At 44.9% G+C, this 21,947-nt stretch overlaps 2 protein-coding genes, 1 long non-coding RNA gene and 1 pseudogene across 3 annotated transcripts; 2 read left to right on the top strand and 2 right to left on the bottom strand.

Annotated features, from left to right (window-relative positions):
* The first annotated feature begins 1,887 nt into the window (after positions 1-1,887).
* LOC147966022 (uncharacterized) lies at positions 1,888-3,430 on the top strand. The gene is made up of 2 exons (XM_087530695.1): positions 1,888-3,315; positions 3,410-3,430. The coding sequence occupies exons 1-2, from the start codon at positions 1,942-1,944 to the stop codon at positions 3,428-3,430; spliced, it is 1,395 nt and encodes a 464-aa protein (XP_087386821.1). The 5' UTR covers positions 1,888-1,941.
* Positions 3,431-4,082: 652 nt separating this feature from the next.
* LOC147966021 (uncharacterized) lies at positions 4,083-5,445 on the top strand (annotated as a pseudogene).
* Positions 5,446-6,183: 738 nt separating this feature from the next.
* LOC147966020 (uncharacterized) lies at positions 6,184-7,392 on the bottom strand. The gene is made up of 3 exons (XM_087527918.1): positions 7,330-7,392; positions 7,062-7,208; positions 6,184-6,729 (listed from the first exon to the last, which is right to left on the bottom strand). Exons 1-3 carry the CDS (start codon positions 7,390-7,392, stop codon positions 6,184-6,186), a joined length of 756 nt encoding a protein of 251 aa, XP_087384044.1.
* Positions 7,393-11,317: 3,925 nt separating this feature from the next.
* LOC147966019 (uncharacterized) lies at positions 11,318-11,983 on the bottom strand. Its single transcript, XR_015607611.1, has 3 exons — positions 11,917-11,983; positions 11,698-11,802; positions 11,318-11,590 (listed from the first exon to the last, which is right to left on the bottom strand). It is a non-coding gene; the product is annotated as an uncharacterized LOC147966019 (long non-coding RNA).
* Positions 11,984-21,947: the final 9,964 nt, after the last annotated feature.

Here is a 21,947-nt window from a genome sequence, read left to right as displayed (position 1 = left end):
GGAATCAGTTAACAGTGATTATTTCGTACTACATCATGCATGCATGGGTGTCAGCTTGTCTAATCTGTCGCTTTGAATATGATCTCGTTCGTTCGTTGCGGTAAAGATATATAAACTACACACATACGTACACACACTGCTTGCATGAGTACACTGATGGATGTGACCATGAAAGAACGGTAAGAAAAAGAAATGCCGCACCGGTACGACGTACAACGCCCTCTCCAGGAGGGAGCAGAATGAGCTATTTACCCAAAACCACCACATTATGGGTTAGGGTAACAAATCGGTACCACATTTCAGGCAGGTCACACAAAACCACCAACAATGGGTTTAATTTATAACGCGGAGCACTGACGCTGCGTTTTAGCCCCGAAAACAGCGAATCCGACAGGTTGGTCCCGCATGTCGGGCTGACGTGGCGCGTGTTGACGGACGCCGTTAGACAGCGAGAGACGGCCGTTTCGGCGCGCCCGTCTACGAGGTCAAGCCATTCCCTTCCCCCGCTCGATTCAATCCAGTCGATTCAGTCCTTTCCCGCTCCGCTCCGATGGCGACCAGCTCCGGCGGCGACGGCGCACACGGAGTCAACGGAAGCGGCGACGCCGCACTCAGCGGCGAGGGCCTTGGTACTACTTCAGGGCAGAAGCTGTTGCGCTCGCAATGCGGGGTCATCGGCCTCCACACCGATGGCGGCTGCGACCTAGATCCAGAGTCTTCCGCGGCGGCGGGCCTGTCGCCGGAGCATGGTACCGAGGAAGCAGCTTCGCAGATTGGTCCCGCGGATGTGCTCCCGTTCGTCCCATCTTCAGCTAGATAATCTGAATCTTTCAAAATCTGTTCTTACTGCAGGATCATTTGGCCATGTTTATCGACTACAGGATCATCCCATCGTCACCGGGCATCGATCTTTCCTCCTTACCGCAGGATCTCTTTTAAACATTGATTTGTTAGTCATTTAGAAGTGATTGTAGTCCTGAATTTTTGTCGACTATCACATCTTTAGTTAGGGTTCAGTTATCTTAGTAGTACTGTATGGTTCTGAATTTTTGGAGAAAATCACACTGTAGTTTTCATTTATGATATTGCTACACTACACTGCATTGTAATGCTTTACACTGCATTGTAACCGGTTTGAGCTATATTAGGCTTGTAGATATTGTCTTGTTAATATATGTCTATTTTAGGCCTGAATTGCTTACACTGCATTGTCATGTTACTGTAATTTAAAATTTTGCTTACACTGATAGTAATGTTAGTACTGATTTGCCATGTTACTATAATTTAAAATAGTTCATTATGATTGTCAGATATAATGGTCAGTTATGTTAATACAATTGACTTGTTAATATTCATTTGTATGTCTATTTTAGGCCTGAAGATTTATGGTCAATCTATTTCCAGTTTCCTGGAGAGAAGTATGCTCTTGTTAAGATGTCTGAAAGAGAAATCACTTATGGTAGTTTGGTCAATGTAATGGTCAGCAATGGATACTGTAAGGATGACAGTCTTTGCTACTTGAAAGATGAAAATATAGGGCTGCAAGGTGTTTGTGTGATTAAAGGCAACATTGAAGTAATTCACATGCTGAGACAATTTGAGAGCACCCAGACATTGTCACTGACAATTAGAAAGGGAAAGGTAGTTATTGAACCAGCAGTTGGAGAAGATCAACATGCACAGCAAATAGAAGAAGAGGCACCTGTTGTTTTTGCTGTTGCTGAATCAGGTGTTGTGCACAAAACAGTTCCTCCTAACTGTCAGTTACATCTTGGGACACAGGAAAGTGTAAATTTTTTGCCACTCAAATCATTTCCTCCTAACTATCAGTTCCATTTTGGGACACAGCTTAACACTGAAGTAAGTGTCAATTATGCTGATTTTTAGTTTGATTCAGATGAGGAGGACAATGCAGTTAGTGAGGAAGCAATTCCTGTAGGCATGGACACTGATGAGGAGGACAATGCAGTTAGTGAGGAAGGTTCAAGCAGTGATGAAGATTTTGTAGTTGATGTTGACCACTTAGATGCAGGAGAAGAAGAAGATGACTCAGATTCAGTGCATTATGTAGAAGAACAAATTGCAAATAGGAGGACAGAGGAACCTGGGCTAGATGAAACTCTTTCTGAAATAAAGAGGAAGAGAGCTGAATATATGTCAAGTACACACTGTGAGGGGGACACAGATCCTGAAGATATATATGACATGGAGCAGGAAGAAGATGATGAGGAGGCCCAAGAGATTCCAGTTCCTGAGCCTGTTAAGAAGAAGGCAAAGAGGCCAGGTCCTACTAGTAGGTCCCACTCTAGTGTTGGTCCAAGCATTAATCCTGATTGGTTTCCATCTTCAGAAGAGGAAGATACAGACTTTGAAGCAAATGATGATGGAAATGAACCAATGTCCTTTGTTATCAGCTCTGGCAAAAGGAGTAGGGCTAAGAAAAGACCACCTAGGGTCTGGTATGATGAGGACAGGATGCATCCAGAACAGCAATTCCAGCTAAAGCTCTGTTTCAAAGATGTTTACCAATTCAGAGAGGCCCTAGTCAATTTGCATGTGAAACAACTTAGAAGATATAAATACCACAGAAACTGCACTGATAGGGTAATTGTTTGCTGTGAGGGAGATGGTTGTCAGTTCTACATGGTAGCAGCACAAATAACAAATGAGCCCACTTTCTGCATTAAAAAGATGAGGTTGGAGCACACATGTCCCACCCAGTCTGAGAAAACTAGGATTAGTTCAAGGTGGCTTGGCAACAAAATGCTTGAGACCATCAGATCAGATCCCAACACTACTGTACCTGCTATTGTTGACAAGGCAAAGAGGCAATTTGGGCTTGAGATTCCTAGGATGATGGCATGGAGGGCTAAGAAGAAAGCAAAAGAGATTGTGCTTGGTGATCACAAGAAGCAATATAAGAGGCCGAGAGACTATTTGGAGACTGTGAAGCTTACAAATCCTGGATCTAGGTGCATTGTCACTACTGTTAGTGGAACCAGAGAAAATCCTACTGCTGGACCAAGGTTCCATGGTCTATTTTTCAGTTTGAATGCATGTAGTGACGGCTTCTTGAATGGATGTAGGCCATTCATAGGTCTAGATGGCTGCTTCATCAAATTGACTAGTGGTGCACAGATACTAGCAGCTACTGGAAGGGATGCAAACAACAATATGTACCCCATTGTCTTTGGAGTGGTTGGAGTTGAAGATACAGTTAACTGGTCCTGGTTCTTGACACAGCTAAAGTATGCTCTAGGGGGAAGTGAAGAGGGCAAGTTTGGAAAGTACACATTCATGTCTGATAGACAGAAGGTTAGTTCATTTGCTTGTTCATTTAGTTGTTCATTTAGTTCATTTACTTGTTCATTTACATGTTCATTTAGTTCATTTACTTGTTCATGACTAGTTGGTAGGTGTCGAGTCGTAACCCTTCTTGTCGACACTTAGGCATAGATAGCCTAGGGTGACCCATGTGGTATCAAAGAACATATCCATCATCAAAGTGATGCCATCATGACTAGTTGGTACGTGTCGAGTCGTAACCCTTCTTGTCGACACTTAGGCATAGATAGCCTAGGGTGAACCATGTGGTATCAAAGAACATATCCATCATCAAAGTGATGCCATCATGACTAGTTGGTACGTGTCGAGTCGTAACCCTTCTTGTCGACACTTAGGCATAGATAGCCTAGGGTGACCCATGTGGTATCATTTAAAATCATATTAACTCATATAAAATCATTTAAAATCATATTAACCCATATAAAATCATATTAAATCATTTAAAATCATATTAACTCATATAAAATCATATTAACCCATATTAACTCATATAAAATCATTTTAAATCATATAAAATCATATTAACTCATATAAAATCATATAAAATCATATAAAATCATTTAAAATCATTTAAAATCATATAAAATCATTTAAAATCATTTCAATTCACTTTCATGCAGGGTCTACTCAATGCAGTGACAGCAGTATTCCCAAACTGCCATCATAGGTACTGTTTGAGGCACATCTATGCAAACTTCCAGAGAGCAGGATTTGGAGGAGATGATTTGAAGAGATGCATGGATGCAACTGCCTATGCTTACACTGAACATGACTTCAATTTGTCCATGGAAAGCATGAAGGCTGAGTGCACTGCTGCTTGGGAGTGGATGTCAAGAATTCCTGCTAAAGCTTGGTCTAGGCATGCAATGGACACTAATTGCAAAACTGATTTAGTGGTGAATAACTTAAGTGAAGTTTTTAATAAGTACATTCTAGATGTAAGGAACAAGCCAATTGTCACAATGATCAATGGGATCAAGGACAAGTTGCTAGTGAGGTTCCACCAGAAGAGAGAGGGTGGAAAATGTGCTAGATGGGAGATTGCACCAACCTATGCAGAGAAGTTGGAGATGAACAAGAAGTATGCAAGGGATTGCAAAGCACTCATAGCTGGCCAAGGACTTTTCCAAGTCACTAGTGGAGACAAGACCTATGGTGTTGACACAAACATATAGATATGTGGGTGCAAGAAATGGGACGTCACTGGAGTTCCTTGCAAACATGCTTGTTCTGCCATCTATAGGTCTAAACAGCTGCCAGAGGATCATATCAATGTGTTCTTCAAGAAATCTATGTACTTGGAGGCATATAAGCCAGTAATTTACCCTGTTCCCGGTCTAGATAGCTGGGTGAAAACTCCAACACCTGACATTGAACCACCACAGTTCAAAGATGACAAGAAGGGGCCAGCAGAAGAGAAAAGGAAAAAAGGAAAGTTTGAGCCACCTCAAGCAAAACAGACTTCTAGGATGGCTACTATAACATGTGAGAACTGCAAGCTGCAAGGACACAAATACACAAGTTGTCCTAAGCCATTAAGGCCTGATTTGCAAATCAGGAGGAACAAGCACATGGTATTTTCATTTTGAAATTACTTGAGTTTTCATTTCTATTGACTGATTATTATAAAGTTGTTTAATTTTTTAATTACAGGAAAACATGACTGTACCTGAATGGCACCATGGTGCAGCTTCATCAGCTACTGGAAGTGCTAGGGGTGCACCATCATCATCTACTACAAACTCCTCTCCTGCTGCTGCAAGAGGTGCAAAGACTACTGCTGCTAGAAGGGGTGCTGCTGGAAGGGGAGCAGCCTCAGCTCCTGCTGCTGGAAGGGGAGGAGCCTCATCTGCTGCTGCTGGAAGGGGAGGAGCCTCATCTGCTGCTGCTGCTAGAGGAGCAAGCTCTGCATCTACTCTTGGAAGGGGTGCTAGAAGGGGTGCTACTTCATCTGCTGCTGCTGGAAGAGGAGCAAGGTTCAAGCCTCCAAGAAGTTCTGCAGAAGCTTCTACTAGCCAGCCTGCAGGCAGTAGGCCAAAGAGGACAAAGTACATGAGCAAGAGGATGGAAGGGTACTTCTATGCCAGTGGGAACTACTAAATGCTCACATTTGAAGTCTGTATGCAAGTGCATATGTGCTAAATCAGGCATTACATCACTTTAATTATGACATTATGAACCTATGTATGGCATTATGGCACTATGGCACTATGGCACTCAGAACCTATGTTTATTAAACCTTTGTATGGCATTATGAACCTATGTATGGCACTGTGAAGTTATCCTTGTTTATCTCCTGCTGTTAAATTTCTCTGCAAATATATGTGTGGAGTTGTTCTATGCAAAGTAAATGTTCTCTTTAGAATATATTTTCTCTGTGTGCAAAATATTTGTTGTGATGTGTGCAAAATATTTCCTCTGTGTGCAAAATATTTTCTGTGATTTGTGCAATATATGATGTGTGCAAAATATTCTCTGTGCAAAACAGATCATGCCAAAATAACCACAAATATTTTCTGTGCAAAACAGATCATGCCAACATTATGCAAAACAACCACAAAGTAAATGGTAACAGATCACTCTGGAATATATGTTCTCTGCAAATATTATGGCAAAACAACCACAAACATTTAAGTTGATACAAACAAAATACATTAATAAGTAGGGCATTGATCCAAAGATGCAATGATAATAAGGTTCTTGGGAGTAAACAACACAAGTCTTCAGAGTACACAACACAAGTCTTGGACATAAAGATACATAAAGCATTACAGCTTATTAAGTGCATAAGAGCACATTCAACTGCAGTGCTACCCTAAACCACAACACAATACATAGTTAAAAATCATCACATATCTCCTTCAACTTCTTGATCTTGTCCTTGTACCCATGTTTTTGTTTGAGCAGATCTGCAATGATGTAATCCAGTTTTTTCTTCTCTTGTTTAAGTTGGTCCCTCTCTCTCACAACTTGGTCTCTCTCTACAACTAGCTGGTCCCTCTCTACAACTAGCTGGTCCCTCTCTTTCTCTACCTTTGCCCTAAGTACCTGATGAAGATTGGTACAACCATGGTCTGCCAGCTTCTTCTTCTCCATCTCCTCTTTGAGATCACTTAGAGCCGACCTAACATTGCCCAACTCTGTGATAGCATCCTCCTTGTCAGCAACCATTTTAGCAAAGTCCAGTTTGAAAAACCTAAGATCTTCCTCCATCTTCCTCTTTTCTCCAACCAGTTTGAAATTTCTTTCAGCAAGCTCAACATTTTCTGTGTGCCTCTCCTTCATATCTTTGTCATACATGCTCCACAATTCAGTGAGGGAGAACTGCATAGCCACTGACCACTCTTGGTCTATCCACTCCAGATAGTTGCACTTTAGTTCTGCCTACAATTAAATAAATATATTCTCAATAAGATTGTATGCACAAATTATATAATACTATATCAAATTATAATTTACTTCTATCCACTGAATTCTGGGAAAAACAATTATAACATCATATATAATTTTTTTAATCTATAAAATTGTATATGCATATATTATATGCATAGATTATGGGCAACACAACTATTACAGCAACTGAAGCAACACAAGATTGGAGTACTGAAGCAACAACTATCCAGAAACAATTCTTTGATACACAAAATTGGATTACTGACAAGTGAATGGACCAAAAACTAACTAAGCTAATCTACTTACACTACTAACCAACATACCTTCTCCTCAGCACACGCAAGAAAACGTCTGCCTGTGTCCCCAGATTCAAATGCAACAAGTCTGACGCAAGGTTCTTGATGCAGACAACGAGACGACAGGTCGTGAGCAATGCCACTCCATTCATAGCAAGGGATAGTCCTAGGAAGCTAACCAGCACATAAATTGCACAAATGAGCGACCTGGTAAAAAAAATCCCCAAATGATGAACCCTAACCCTAGCGGGATGAACCCTAATCCGTGGGGGAGGCGAGAGGCGAACACGCATACCTGGCTAGTGACTTCCTCGCCGTCCGAAGAAGAGCTCGAGGACGGCTCGCTCCAAGAAACCATGGCGGAGCGGCGAAAGGCGGCGACTCGACAGTGCCGGCGCCGGCGGTCGTCGGGGTCGAGAGAGTGGAGAGCGAGAGTGATGAACAGGCTGGTCTGGTTCGAACACCGACCGGTGCGGCCACTTAGACGGGCGCGCCGAAACGGCCGTCTCTCGCCGTCTAACGGCGTCCGTCAACACGCGCCACGTCAGCCCGACATGCGGGACCAACCTATCGGATTCGCTGTTTTCGGGGCTAAAACACAGCGTCAGTGCTTCGCGTTACAAATTAGACCCTTTGTTGATGGTTTTGTGTGACCTGTCTGAAATGTGGTACCGATCTGTTATCCTATCCCATAATATGTGAAGGGCGTGTTGCGCGATCTCCCTGCAGGATCACCTGCCGCTTCTTACCGCGACAGGCCGCTGCGGTTAATCTCGTAGAATACTTTTCCAATCTGGCTCCTGATTCGTGTCAAGCCGCGAGCCGTGCTTAGTGGCCCCGTTGCCTCTGCGAGCTCGTGATGCCACTGCACACCTAGCTTGTGCTTATTTTTTCAGCCTGTATTGTACTGTACTACGGGAACAGAGAATAAAGACGGTCATTTGTACTATAAATACTATACAAGTACTGTGTATCAGACGATGAGATCTACACGCAGCCACATATACAAGCTCATGCCGCGGATTCGTGATCCGGACAAACCATAGGCGGCCGGCCGGCCGGCCGGCTCGTCCAGCCATGCACGCCGATGCATGCTGTGGTCCTGGCTAGCTAGCAGCTTAGCTTTGCTTTCCTGCTCAGTGTGCACGCAGGTATTGTATACGCCGGTGAATGCATCTTTGAATATTCAGGGCGAGTTCTAGAGACGATCAGATTGGCCGGTAACCTGGCACGCTACTAAGCGCATCCCTAATTAACAATCCCTGTAGCTTGTGGACCTGATTAGGCCGCAACTCGCCTTGGGCGATCACTCATTAGTGTAGCTCAATCATGATTAATCAATCACATTGAGTCAGTGATGAAGAAGCCTTCCTCTAGCTAGCTGCTCCCGGTGCAGATGATTCCTCATGCACAATGATTCGGTGCATATTCTCATGTGGCCGCACGGACGTGTGGTACATTTCCAGAGCACTATAGCTCACGCTCTGGCGCTGAAAAGGGCCCGTAGCTAGGAGCACTGCTGCTGCTCGAAATGTTTGCCTTTTTATTAGTATCGGAAATCGTATGGATGCAAGCCAAGAGAGTTGACTGTTGGGGACCGCCGGCATATCATTGGTGCGGTGTTACTGACAGGCATCCATCAACTTTTTTTCCCTGCCACAAAAGAAGGTTTCCTATGACACCAAAGGAGCAAATGCATGCAGCTGCAAATGGAAGCGCTGCCAATCAGACAGACGCGCACAATAATGCGTGTCCTTCTCTGGGTCTGGGTCTCGGCTGATATTTTTTGTAGGGTTCCTCGCCTGTTTGTCCTGCATGAGTAGCACATACATACATGCATATATCAGTGACTCTGCACACAATGGAGTGTACAGTAGTGCTACTGGAGCCAGCAAGGCCATCGTCAGTGGTTGTTACTGCTCTACATATACATTCTGATGGACGCAGTTTATGGTTGGCCGCCACTGTGCTACTACTACATATGATTCTCTGCATCTTTTTGCGTTTTAAAATGGAATTCAGTTGGCAGTTCAGCGCATCTGATACTACTGTAGCTAGAAACATCCACCAACAACCGATCGGAACACTTGGGATTGAATACTGCATCGCTATCAAGCCCGCGTTCACCGCGGCCAGCCAGAAAAGCAGCTACGCATCCCCTCTCTCCCTCCCGTCGAACGAACGAGCCGCAGAAACCCATCGTCCTCGATCTGCAGTCACTGATGGTCACAGCAGCTAGCTCAAGGGCATAGTGGTAGTAGGGTTTGGAATGGACCCCCGGCTTTGATCCTAAGAGAAGTGGTTCGGAGTGGCCTCGTCAGTCGTACTTTACTATGTCTTATTTTTTTGTTGCCTTTATAATTGGGAGGATGCACCCCATTGGCTCGGCTCAGCGGCACAAGTGTATTTCCTAGCTAAAACCAGCAGATGATAAATATGCTACTGCTGCTGGTATCCTGCACCGATCGACAGCGAGGTTGACGCGTATGCATATGGCGTTTTCGGTGCCGTCGTGTTCATCATACATATGTGATATGACTGAGCCATTGTTACTGCGGTGTCACCATCTTATCTCTCCCTGCAGCTAGCTACCTATATATATAGCATGATGTCAACAAAAAAAGAGCTACCTATATACCAAAAAAGAAGAGGAAAATGCAATCGGTGGGAGTGACAGAAAAGGTCCAAAGAAATGACTAATCTCAGGTCCCCGCGCGCATGATGATCGATCGACGAGTCCACGACTTATCACGAGGTATACAGCTAACTGCCCACGCTGTTTCCTATGTTCCTACACTGCAACCCAGGCCAACATGCCACTACTAAACCCTCATAAACACAGTGAGTAACCATATACTATTGCCTCCCTAATCTGGCATTGAGATCCCCCATTCAACCCAAAACCCCACGGCTAAGCTAACAAGAGGGAGGATCGGCGCCAATAGAATACGGGATGCAACCATTATAGGGTGCAGGGAAACAATGCTAGTTTATACGGATCCAAGCTGCTTTGCGTGGATGTAGGAGTATATTTTACGCGCGCCAAAGGCCTCGGAGGAGAGAGCTGGCTGCTGCCCTTGAACGGAGGGACATTGGCGGGCCGGACCCCCGCAAGCCCCACATGGCTCCCAGGTGGAGAGGAGAGATCTCTACCCGGTAGTACCTGCCTGCCTGCCTGCTGCTATTCGCCTAATTAAACAAACTTGTAGGAGTACTTCATATCATGGGCACTGCATAGTTTTACAAGCTTCGATATATATTGTTGCACTACGCCTACGCCAGCTGGTTAACTACATGGACTGCTTTGGTAGTTGAGTGAGCTAGCTTGTCAAATGTGGTGGAGTTGAGTACTAGTAATTACTCCCTCCGTTCGGAATTACTTGTCTTGGAAATGGATATATCTAGAACTAAAATACATCTAGATACATCCATTTCCGCGACAAGTAATTCCGAACGGAGGGAGTACTTATTAATTTCCACACTCCGGAGGTTAAGTTATATGTGTTGTTTTGTATTGCTAGTTACCTTTTTGCAATGTGGTGGAGTTGAGTACTGATGATTCGATGCATATTCTCATATGTCCACATGTTGTAGTGATGATCACATATGGATCAAAGTCGTAGCCCTGTAGATAACTTGCGAGAAAAATTAGGAATAGACGATATGTTAAAAACACATTCATTCCGGCAATTCCATGTTGCCTAGAGAGCGGCACAAACTCCCACACGAATTTGACCCTTCGGCTTATGATGAATACCGCCCAACCAGTTTCCAAACAAATTTGAAATACTCGTTGGCTGTGTTAATTGTATGTAACATGAATGGTACGCAAGATCAAGGCAGTAAACACTGGTAGAAAAAGGGCCTATAGTCCCGGTTCGTAAGGGCCTTTAGTCCCGGTTCCGGAACCGGGACTAAAGTGTCGGTACTAATACCTCCCCCCTTTAGAACCGGGACTAAAGGCCCTCCACGTGGGCATTGCGCAGAGCCCAGTCAGGAGACCCTTTGGTCCCGGTTGGTGGCACCAACCGGGACCAATAGACATCCACGCGTCAGCACTTCTGTGGCTGGGGTTTCTGTTTTTTTTAAAGGGGGGGGGTTGGGGGTTTTGCGGGGTTAATTTAGGTGTTTCATATATTGTGTTAGCTAGTTATAATTAATAGAGAGAAGTGTCCTCTCTTATGTCCGTGCTTGGTCGACGCTACGTACTATACATACGTATATACAGAGGACTAGACACGCTAGCTAGCTAGTAAGCAAACGAAGGAAACAGAAGATCGTCATGAACATATATGCATATATACAGAGAGAAGTGATATCGACCACCTCTCCTTCTCCGAGAGATTGGTCGAACAACAAGTTCTCGTATATCTATCTGACACTACCGGCTACATATATACAATAATTATCTCTTACAAATGTAATCATACGGACTCAGGGTCCACATAGAATTCTCCGTCTTCAGGGATCACGTGGTCAAGAAAGAATGCCGCCAATTCCTCTTGAATTGCTCGCATGCGAGCTGGTGCTAGGAGTTCATCCCGCTTCCGAAACATCTAATTTGAAGAAGGGGGTCAATACATATATATATATATATAAATGAATGAAACTCAACACAAATGATGGTAATAAAATAAAATTGTGAATGTTGTTATTTACGTACTTCATATTGTTCGTTAGAGTACCCGCCCCGCTCACAGGTCGTGTGGCGGATGGACTCGCAGATGTAGTATCCACAGAAATCATTCCCTTATTCCTGCCACAACCACTTTACAAGAAATAGAGGTCAATCCAACTGATAAGCAAGAATGCTAAATGGTATTGATGAAACTAGCGCTTGAATCACTAGGAGATGCGCGGAACATGCTACTATAGTACTTACTTTCGGGTGTCTAAATTCCAGCTCCTTCGGCAGTCCCGGAACTGTTTTGGTGAATTTTCTCCAAACCCCGCTGGACAAAGAAAACAATTACTTGATATCAGGAAATGAATAAAGTTGCTGATATGGTGGATAATGATCGATTTAACTTACTTCTTGAGGATTTCAGTCATGTCCGCATACTCCTTGGGATCTTTTCGTTTAGAGTCCAAGACGGTTACTACTCCCTGCTCAAGCTTAATCTCTAGGAGAATATAGTGGTAACTGCACACACATGCATAACTCATCAATTACATTACTATAACCTTGACTAATATATAAGGGAAACTGAATACGCACAAGACAGTAACACTCACCTGAAGTTGTAAGGAAAAAGTATTATATCTTTGTTTTGATTTATTACGAACGATCGTAGCAAGCTGGCCTCCGTAGCTGCGGCATGAAGTTTAACCTGAGTTGCATCTATGAGATATGTGTTAATGAACCCAATATCACCGACTTGTCTTTTCTTCAATTCGACGATCTTCAATCTGCATAATTTAGTGAGGATGATTATAAATACATGCAATGAAAGAGCTAAGCTATATAGAGAAACTTAATGACAGAAGTAGTACTACTTACAGACAGTAGCAAGCGACCGTTGTTTTATCGAGGGCCAATTGATTGAAGAACTGATAGAACTCCTCAAATGGAACAGGCAACAGATCAATTCCAACGAGGTCATGCTCCGGTTTAACTCTCGCATACAAAGTACTCCTCCCCCAGAGTCTCTGCAGATTTTCAAGTACCAATCATGCAATCTTCGCATCATCGTTGATAGAGATCTTTCATCTTTGACGAGAGGCTTCCCGTACTCGTATCTTTGTATCTGCACGTCCATGGGTTCATAATGTACTTCGTCGGGCAGGTAATCTGCAAGATTGCTATAACCGGGCACCATCCTCGGATCATTATCGACGTTGTAGCTAGGCACCTTGAGCGGGGGGCACGATTGCTTCGCTTGTTCGCCGAGCTGGGCAATTTGTTTCCCAGCTCGTCGTTCTTTCAGCCTTTGATCACTGACAGTACTTCCCGACCGCTCCGATTCGGCAAATTCCTTTCCAATAATGCGGTCATAGTTTCCTTTCAGCGAATCAGACTTCGGTGGTTTTGTTAGGGCAGCCAGAGTGCGCTTCACTTTCACCCGATCTACCTTCTCCTCCGGAGGTGGATGTTTCTTTGCTTTTACCCCTTCAAAGAATTTCTTTACTTCTTCTCGCGCGATCTCGGCGTTCTCCTCCTGGGTCCTCTCGTATGGTAACTTCTCTGGAGTCTTCAGAGAAGGACCGAATCTGTATGTCCTCCCGCCTCTGGTTGTACTGCTAGACGCCGACCGAGCAGACGTAGCGGTTGTCTTCTTTACTTGCTTAAGAGGCGGAGGAGAAGGACTACGACGCGCCGGAGCAGCTGGAGCGGCGGCAGGTCTCTTCCGCCCTTGCTGACGAGGCGGAGAAGGAGGAGGCTGGCTGCTCGGGCGCGTCGGCGCAGGCGGAGAAGGAGGCGGAGTGCCGCCGCGCGCCGGAGAAGGAGCCGGCCGAGGGCCCTGATCGTCACTCGTCGGAGGAGGAGGCGGTGGAGGCGGAGTGCCCTGACTCGCCGGAGGAGGAGGAGGAGGCGGTGGCGTCCAGTTCGGAAGGTTGATGAGCTCCTTCCGCCATAGGCATGGAGTCTTCAGAGCAGACCCCAGCCGAGTCTCCCCTTCACCGGTAGGGTGGTCAAGCTGGAGGTCCTCAAATCCCTCCGTTATCTCATCCACCATCACCCTAGCATATCCTTCTGGAATCGGCCGGCAGTGAAAAGTTGCGCCGGGTTCAGTAGGAAAAACAGAGCCAACAGCCGCCTTGACCTTCAAATTCATCCATTGCGTCATAAGGTGGCAATTTTGAGACTCTGTTATAGCATCCACGGGATAGCTGGCAGGAGCCGTCAAGGCATGCTCTGGCTGAAGCAGCTCGGTGGAAGCCACGCTGATTCTGTGCTGAGATGGCGGGGTAGCTTCGGGGGAGGCTTCGGCAGTACGTTTGCTGCGATTTGCTTCTCGTTCCTCTATCGCGTCTACCCTTGCTTGCAGCGCCTGCATTTGGGTCTGCTGCACTTTTTTCCTCCTCTCATGGGATTTGTAATCGCCTGCGTCCGGAAACCCAACCTTCCACGGAATGGAGCCTGGCGTGCCTCGTGTCCGTCCAGGGTGCTCAGGATTCCCGAGGGCCATTGTGAGCTCGTCGTTCTCTCTGTCTGGAAAGAACGTCCCTTCCTGCGCTGCTTCGATATACTGCTTAAGCTTACTGACTGGTATGTCCATTTGATCGTTCGTCCAAATGCACTTCCCTGTTACAGGGTCCAGTGTTCCGCCAGCCTCGAAGAACCAAGTCCGGCAACGGTCTGGCCAGTTAATTGTCTCTGGTTCGATCCCTTTATGAACCAGATCATTCTCAGTCTTGGACCACTTAGGCCGGGCTACGAGGTAGCCACCTGACCCCGTGCGATGGTGAAGCTTCTTCTTCGCAGCATTTTGCTTGTTTGTCGCCGACATCTTCTTACTCTTTTCTGATGTCTTGTGGGCCACAAATGCGGGCCAGTGATCTCTGATATTCTCATATCTGTCCTTAAATTCTGGTGTCTCATTATTTTCGACAAACTTATTCAGCTCTTTCTTCCACCTCCTGAATAGTTCTGCCATCCTCTTCAGAGCAAAAGACTTGATTAATTTCTCTTTAACTGGGTTCTCTGGATTATCCTCAGGCGGTAGGGTGAAATTTGACTTCAGCTCAGTCCAAAGATCATTTTTCTGCATATCATTGACATAAGAGACCTCAGGGTCTTCTGTAGCCGGCTTAAACCATTGCTGGATGCTTATCGGGATCTTGTCCCTAACCAGAACCCCGCACTGAGCAACAAATGCGCTCTTTGTCTGGAGCGGTTCAATAGGTTGGCCGTCGGGCGCGATTGCTATGATCTCAAACTTTTCATCCGAGCTCAACTTTTTCTTCGGGCCTCGTCTCTTTACCGAAGTTGTGCTCGATCCGGAGGGCTAGAAAAAAGAACAAAGACTTAATTAATATGTGTACATACCAAAACAATGAATGCATCAATCAGCTAGTCAGCATAGGCTTAACTAATATATATACCTGGCCGGACTCGGTTCGGTCACCGGAGCCGTCCTCATGTTCTTCTTCTTGCACCGGCATTAGGTCACCGTAGCCAGCTTGTTCACCCTCTCCTTCCAGACCATCGGTTTCATTGAGAAACAACGAGATGGCATCACTTCCTTCTGCGATTATGTCCCTCAACAACGCTTCTTTTGTTGCTTCGTCTAGGGCGGTGTCCATAGTTTCTACAAATATTTACAACATGGCAATTATTATTCAAACATGATAGATGGATATATTAGTGCCAAACGTAGAACTAGCTACCTAATCATAGTAAGCTATCGGGAGGGGGTATATATCGACAACGACGACACTACATCTATGTCCCTCGACGACCCTCGTTCCCGATAAAAAAAAGAGGAAGAAGAAGAAAAATAAGAGGAGAAGAAAGAATAGAGGAGAAGATCTCCTCTATTCTTTCTTCTCCTCTTTTTTTCTTCTTCCTCTTCTTTTTTTATCCTCTTCTTCCTCTCATGTTCGATAGGATCGCCGAGGGGTCGGGAGGTTGCGTAGTGTCTCAGGATTCAACAAAACCATGTCTTCATCATTAGGCGAAAGTAACATGTGCATGATGGTACGAAGCTCTTCAAAATTGTTCTGGAACGGACTCCCAGATAGGATAATCCGCCTTTTGGTACAAAGTTCAGCAAGAGCCTTCCGAATATTGCTATTTGGAAGGCCTTTGCTGAATTGGTACCAAAAGGCGGATTATTCTATCCGGGACTCCATTCCAAAACAACTTTGCAGAACTTCGTACCAACATGCCCTGGTTACTTCCGGCTAATGATGAAGGCATGGATTTCTTCAATACTTTGACACTAGGAAACCTCTCTCTACTTCCGGCTAATAAGAATAAGAAGAAGAAGAAGAATAAGAAGAAGAAGAAAAGAAGAAAAAAAAGAGGAGAAGAAGAAAGGAATAGTGGAGAAAAGAGAAAATAGGACACTACATCCACGTCCCACAAGTGACGTGGGCGTCGAAGCCCGCGCCACTTGTGGGATGTGGGTGTAGTGTCCGACACCGACGGTACATGTATCTCACACCGACGATACTTTCTATTTAGGGTTTCTCCTCTACCGCTCCTCGACCTCTCGACGACTCTCGTTCCCGATAAAATAAAGAGGAAGAAGAAGAAGAAAAAAGAAGAAAAGAAAGAATAGAGGAGAAGACTTCCTCTTCTTCCTCTCCTCTTCTTCTCCCTCTTCTTCCCTTCTTTTTTCTTCTTCTTATTTATTTCTCCTCTTCTTCCTCTCCTCTTCTTCTTCTTATTTAGTTCTCTCAACCCCTCGATGACCCTCGTCCCTGATAACATATTTTTTCTCCCCTCGACACCTCTCGACCTCTCGTCCCACTCTCGACCCCTCATCATCATCTATCACCCCCTCGTTTTCTTTAGCATATATCCATGAACAAAATAGAGGAGAAGATCAAAGAAAAAAAAGAAGCCTTCCTCTTCTTATTTTCCTTTCCAAACTCCTTCCTTTTCTTCTTCTTCTTCTTCTTCCTTCTTCCTCTTTTCTTCCTTTTCCTTATTTTACTTTTTCCTCTACACTAACCTAAAATCGATATCTACTAATTAACAACCTAAATAAAAAAATGAATACATATATGAAAAAAAAACATCATATAAAAAAACATTTTTGACATATTTAGCATATTCTGATCCATAGTTCAAAATTTTCAAATTTCATTCAAATGAAATTTGAATCGGATTCAAATAACTTGTTGAAAACCTATTCTAAACCTCTCCAAAAATTCTGAAATTTTGCCATCGCCTTTGTCTTGCATCAGTACCTCACCACAATTTTTTTTTAAAAATTCCAAAAATGCCCAAAGCCATCTAGTATTTCATCAAACACCTTCTATATGGACAAAAAAATTCCTCCTGTTCCAAAAAATTCAGAAAAGTGGACAGCGCGTTGTTGCTGCTCCACTTCTCCTCTCCTCTACTTCTCCTCGGGCGCTCGGGGCCGGCGGAGCAGGGGCGGAGCAAGGGCGCAGGGGCGGAGCCGGGGCGCTCGGGCGGCGGCGACCATGGAGCAGGGGCGGAGCAAGGGCGCTCGGGCGGCGCAAGAGTGGCACTCGAGAGGGGGGCTCACTTTGAGGGGGGCGGCGACGGCTGGAGTCTGGCGACGAGGACGGCCGGCTCGGGCGACGGCGAGGGCGGGACGGGGCGGTGCACGTCGGGGCAGGGACGAGGGCGACGGCGACGGGGGCGGGCCGTGGCGGCGCGCGTCGCGGGCGACGGCGACGATGGGGGCGGGGCGGCGTCGGGGCAGCCTGGCGGCGTCAGGGGCGACAACTGCAAGATGAGAATGAAAAATTCCAAAGTGTGGCCTTATATAGAAGAGGCTTTAGTCTCGGTTCGTGGCAGCAACCGGGACTAAAGGTGGGCATTAGTCCCGGTTGGTGCCACAAACCGAGACCAATGGCCTCTTTTCGGCAGCCCAAAGGGCGGGAAGCGAAGCCCATTGGTCCCGGTTGGTGGCACCAACCGGGACTAAAGGGGGGCAATGGTCACGGCTGGTGCCACCAACCGGGACCAATGCAACCTTTAGTCCCGGTTAGGGCCACCAACCGGGACCAATACCCTTGTGCTGCCCCGCACCCATAAGTTTAGTCCCACATCGCTAGTTGACAGCGCCCAACACCAGTTTATAAGCTCTGCTGCCTCCTCCCTCTCGAACTCCTCTGAACAGCAGGCCTATGGGCCTAATTTGACACTGCTTTGCCTGTGGGCCTATTGGGCCTTCTGCGGGCCTGAATCCTGGCCCATGTAGGGTTTCTAGTCGTATTCAGGCCGTGGAGGCCCAGTAGGTGGCATTTTTTTTGGTTTTTTCTTTTTTATTTCTATATTTTTTTGGTTTTTTCTTTTTTTATTTCTACTTAAAACTAAATACTTACAGTTTTTTAGTGATTTCTTTTTGCTTTTAGGTCACAAAAATTATAAATTTTCTGTTAGTGCCATTAGTTTTAAATTTTAAATAGTTTAAATTTAAATTTTTAAAAATTTGTGTGAATCACTAGTTTATGAATAACTTTACTATAAAATTAGAATTTTTTTTCTATTTATTTTTTATTTCTACTTAAAACTAAATACTTACAGTTTTTAGTGATTTCTTTTTGCTTTTAGGTCACAAAAATTATAAACTTTCTGTTAGTGCCATTAGTTTTAAATTTTAAATAGTTTAAATTTGAATTTTTAAAAATTTGTGTGAATCACTAGTTTATGAATAACTTTACTATAAAATTAGAATTTTTTCTTCTTTGCTATTTATTTTTTATTTATACTTACAATTAAATACTTATAGTTTGATTTTAGGTCGCACAAATTATATTCTTTTTGCTATTGAAGAATATTATAGTTTTATTTTAGTTGATCATAACATAATATTTTAATTGATTGTTTTTATTTTCATAAAAGTTTTGTAGTTCATTCTGTTTGCTATTAATTCATTCTTTGAGCTAAATGACTCTGAAATTGGAAAGCATTTCAAAATGAACTCTGAAAAGGTTGAAAGTTGGCATGGTATCATCATTTCACCCACATAGCATGTTCCAAAAAGTAGAGAGGGTTACGACAAAAACTTGATGCACTTCGTGTACAAAATGGACAATCACTTTCGAAGTATCAAAGTTTCGAACCATAAGACATGAAAGCATTTCAAATGAACTTTGAAAAAGTTGAAAGTTGGGATGGTATCATAATTTCACCCACATAGCATTTGCTTATTGCGGGAGAAAGTCTTCACTTTTTCTTCGCTTGTGTCATTTGCTTATTGCGCCGTAACCATGGATAATCTTCATTGTTTATCAGGATGCTTGGGTCAGCCTTGACATTGATGGGAGGAATTTCATGAAACTTTTCATAATCTTCAGACATGTCTGTCTTGCCGTCCACTCCCAGGATGTCCCTTTTTCCTGAAAGAACTATGTGGCGCTTTGGCTCATCGTATGATGTATTCGCTTCCTTATCTTTTCTTTTTCTCGGTTTGGTAGACATGTCCTTCACATAGATAACCTGTGCCACATCATTGGCTAGGACGAACGGTTCGTCAGTGTACCCAAGATTTTTCAGATCCACTGTTGTCATTCCGTACTGTGGGTCTACCTGTACCCCGCCGCCTAACAGATTGACCCATTTGCACTTAAACAAAGGGACCTTAAAATCAGGTCCGTAGTCAAGTTCCCATATGTCCACTATGTAACCATAATATGTGTCCTTTCCGCTCTCGGTTGCTGCATCAAAGCGGACACCGCTGTTTTGGTTGGTGCTCTTTTGATCTTGGGCGATCGTGTAAAATGTATTCCCATTTATCTCGTATCCTTTGTAAGTCAATACAGTCAAAGATGGTCCCCTGGACAACAAGTACAACTCATCACAAACAGTGTTGTCACCTCTGAGACGTGTTTCCAACCAACTGCTGAAAGTCCTGATGTGTTCACATGTAATCCAGTCGTCGCACTGCTCCGGGTGTTTGGAGCGCAGACTGTTCTTGTGTTCATCGACATACGGGGTCACCAAGGTAGAGTTCTGTAGAACTGTGTAGTGTGCTTGAGACCAAGAATATCCGTCCCTGCATATTATTGAGTCTCTTCCCAGAGTGCCTTTTCCAATCAGTCTCCCCTCATACCGCGATTTAGGGAGACCTATCTTGTTAAGGCCAGGAATGAAGTCAACACAAAACCCGATAACATCCTCTGTTTGATGGCCCATGGAGATGCTTCCTTCTGGCCTAGCGCGGTTACGAACATATTTCTTTAGGACTCCCATGAACCTCTCAAAAGGGAACATATTGTGTAGAAATACGGGCCCCAGGATGACAATCTCGTCGACTAGATGAACTAGGACGTGCGTCATGATATTGAAGAAGGATGGTGGGAACACCAGCTCGAAACTGACAAGACATTGCGCCACATCACTCCTTAGCCTTGGTACGATTTCTGGATCGATCACCTTCTGAGAGATTGCATTGAGGAATGCACATAGCTTCACAATGGCTAATCGAACGTTTTCCGGTAGAAGCCCCCTCAATGCAACCGGAAGCAGTTGTGTCATAATCACGTGGCAGTCATGAGACTTTAGGTTCTGAAACTTTTTCTCTGGCATATTTATTATTCCCTTTATATTCGACGAGAAGCCAGTCGTGACCTTCATACTGAGCAGGCATTCAAAGAAGATTTCTTTCTCTTCTTTCGTAAGAGCGTAGCTGGCAGGACCTTTATACTGCTTCGGAGGCATGCCGTCTTTTTCGTGCAAACGTTGCAGGTCCTCTCGTGCCTCGGGTGTATCTTTTGTCTTCCCATACACGCCCAAGAAGCCTAGCAGGTTCACGCAAAGGTTCTTCGTCACGTGCATCACGTCGATTGAGGAGCGGACCTCTAGGTCTTTCCAGTAGGGTAGGTCCCAAAATATAGATTTCTTCTTCCACATGGGTGCGTGTCCCTCAGCGTCATTCGGAACAGCTAGTCCACCGGGACCCTTTCCAAAGATTACGTAGTGTAAATCATTGACCATAGCAAGCACGTGAACACCGGTGCGCATGGCGGGCTTCTTCCGGTGATCTGCCTCGCCTTTGAAATGCTTGCCTTTCTTTCGACATTGATGGTTGGTCGAAAGAAATCGACGATGGCCCAGGTACACATTCTTCCTGCATTTGTCCAGGTATATACTTTCAGTGTCATCTAAACAGTGCGTGCATGCGTGGTATCCTTTGTTTGTCTGTCCTGAAAGGTTACTGAGAGCGGGCCAATCGTTGATGGTCACGAACAGCAACGCCTTAAGGTTAAATTCCTCCTGTCTGTGCTCATCCCACGTACGTACACCGTTTCCATTCCACAGCTGTAAAAGTTCTTCAACTAATGGCCTTAGGTACACATCAATTTCGTTGCCGGGTTGCTTAGGGCCTTGGATGAGAACTGGCATCATAATGAACTTCCGCTTCATGCACATCCAAGGAGGAAGGTTATACATACATAGAGTCACGGGCCAGGTGCTGTGATTGCTGCTCTGCTCCCTAAAAGGATTAATGCCATCCGCGCTTAAAGCAAACCATACATTCCTTGGGTCCTTTGCAAACTCATCCCAGTACTTTCTCTCGATTTTTCTTCACTGCGACCCGTCAGCGGGTGCTCTCAACTTCCCATCTTTCTTTCGGTTCTCACTGTGCCATCGCATCAACTTGGCATGCTCTTCGTTTCTGAACAGACGTTTCAACCGTGGTATTATAGGAGCATACCACATCACCTTCGCAGGAACCCTCTTCCTGAGGGGCTCGCCGTCAACATCACCAGGGTCATCTCGTCTGATCTTATACCGCAACGCACCGCATACCGGGTATGCGTTCAGATCCTTGTATGCACCGCGGTAGAGGATGCAGTCATTAGGGCATGCATGTATCTTCTCCACCTCCAATCCTAGAGGGCATACGACCTTCTTTGCTGCGTATGTACTGTCGGGCAATTCGTTATCGTTTGGAAGCTTCTTCTTCAATATTTTCAGTAGCTTCTCAAATCCTTTGTCAGCCACAGCATTCTCTGCCTTCCACTGCAGCAATTCCAGTACGGTACCGAGCTTTGTGTTGCCATCTTCGCAATTGGGGTATAACCCTTTTTTGTGATCCTCTAACATGCGATCGAACTTCAGCTTCTCCTTTTGACTAATGCATTGCGTCCTTGCATCGACAATGACCCGGCGGAGATCATCATCATCGGGCACATCGTCTGGTTCCTCTTGATCTTCAGCAGCTTCACCCGTGGCAGCATCATTGGGCACATCGTCTGGTTCCTCTTGATCTTCACCAGCTCCCCCCGTTGCAGCATCACCGTATTCAGGGGGCACATAGT

This window comes from Triticum urartu, chromosome 6A, assembly GCF_056163025.1.
Source record: "Triticum urartu cultivar PI428250 chromosome 6A, HENAU_Tu73, whole genome shotgun sequence".
NCBI classification, from domain to species: Eukaryota; Viridiplantae; Streptophyta; class Magnoliopsida; order Poales; family Poaceae; genus Triticum; species Triticum urartu.
This window is presented reverse-complemented; position numbering and strand designations above follow the sequence as displayed.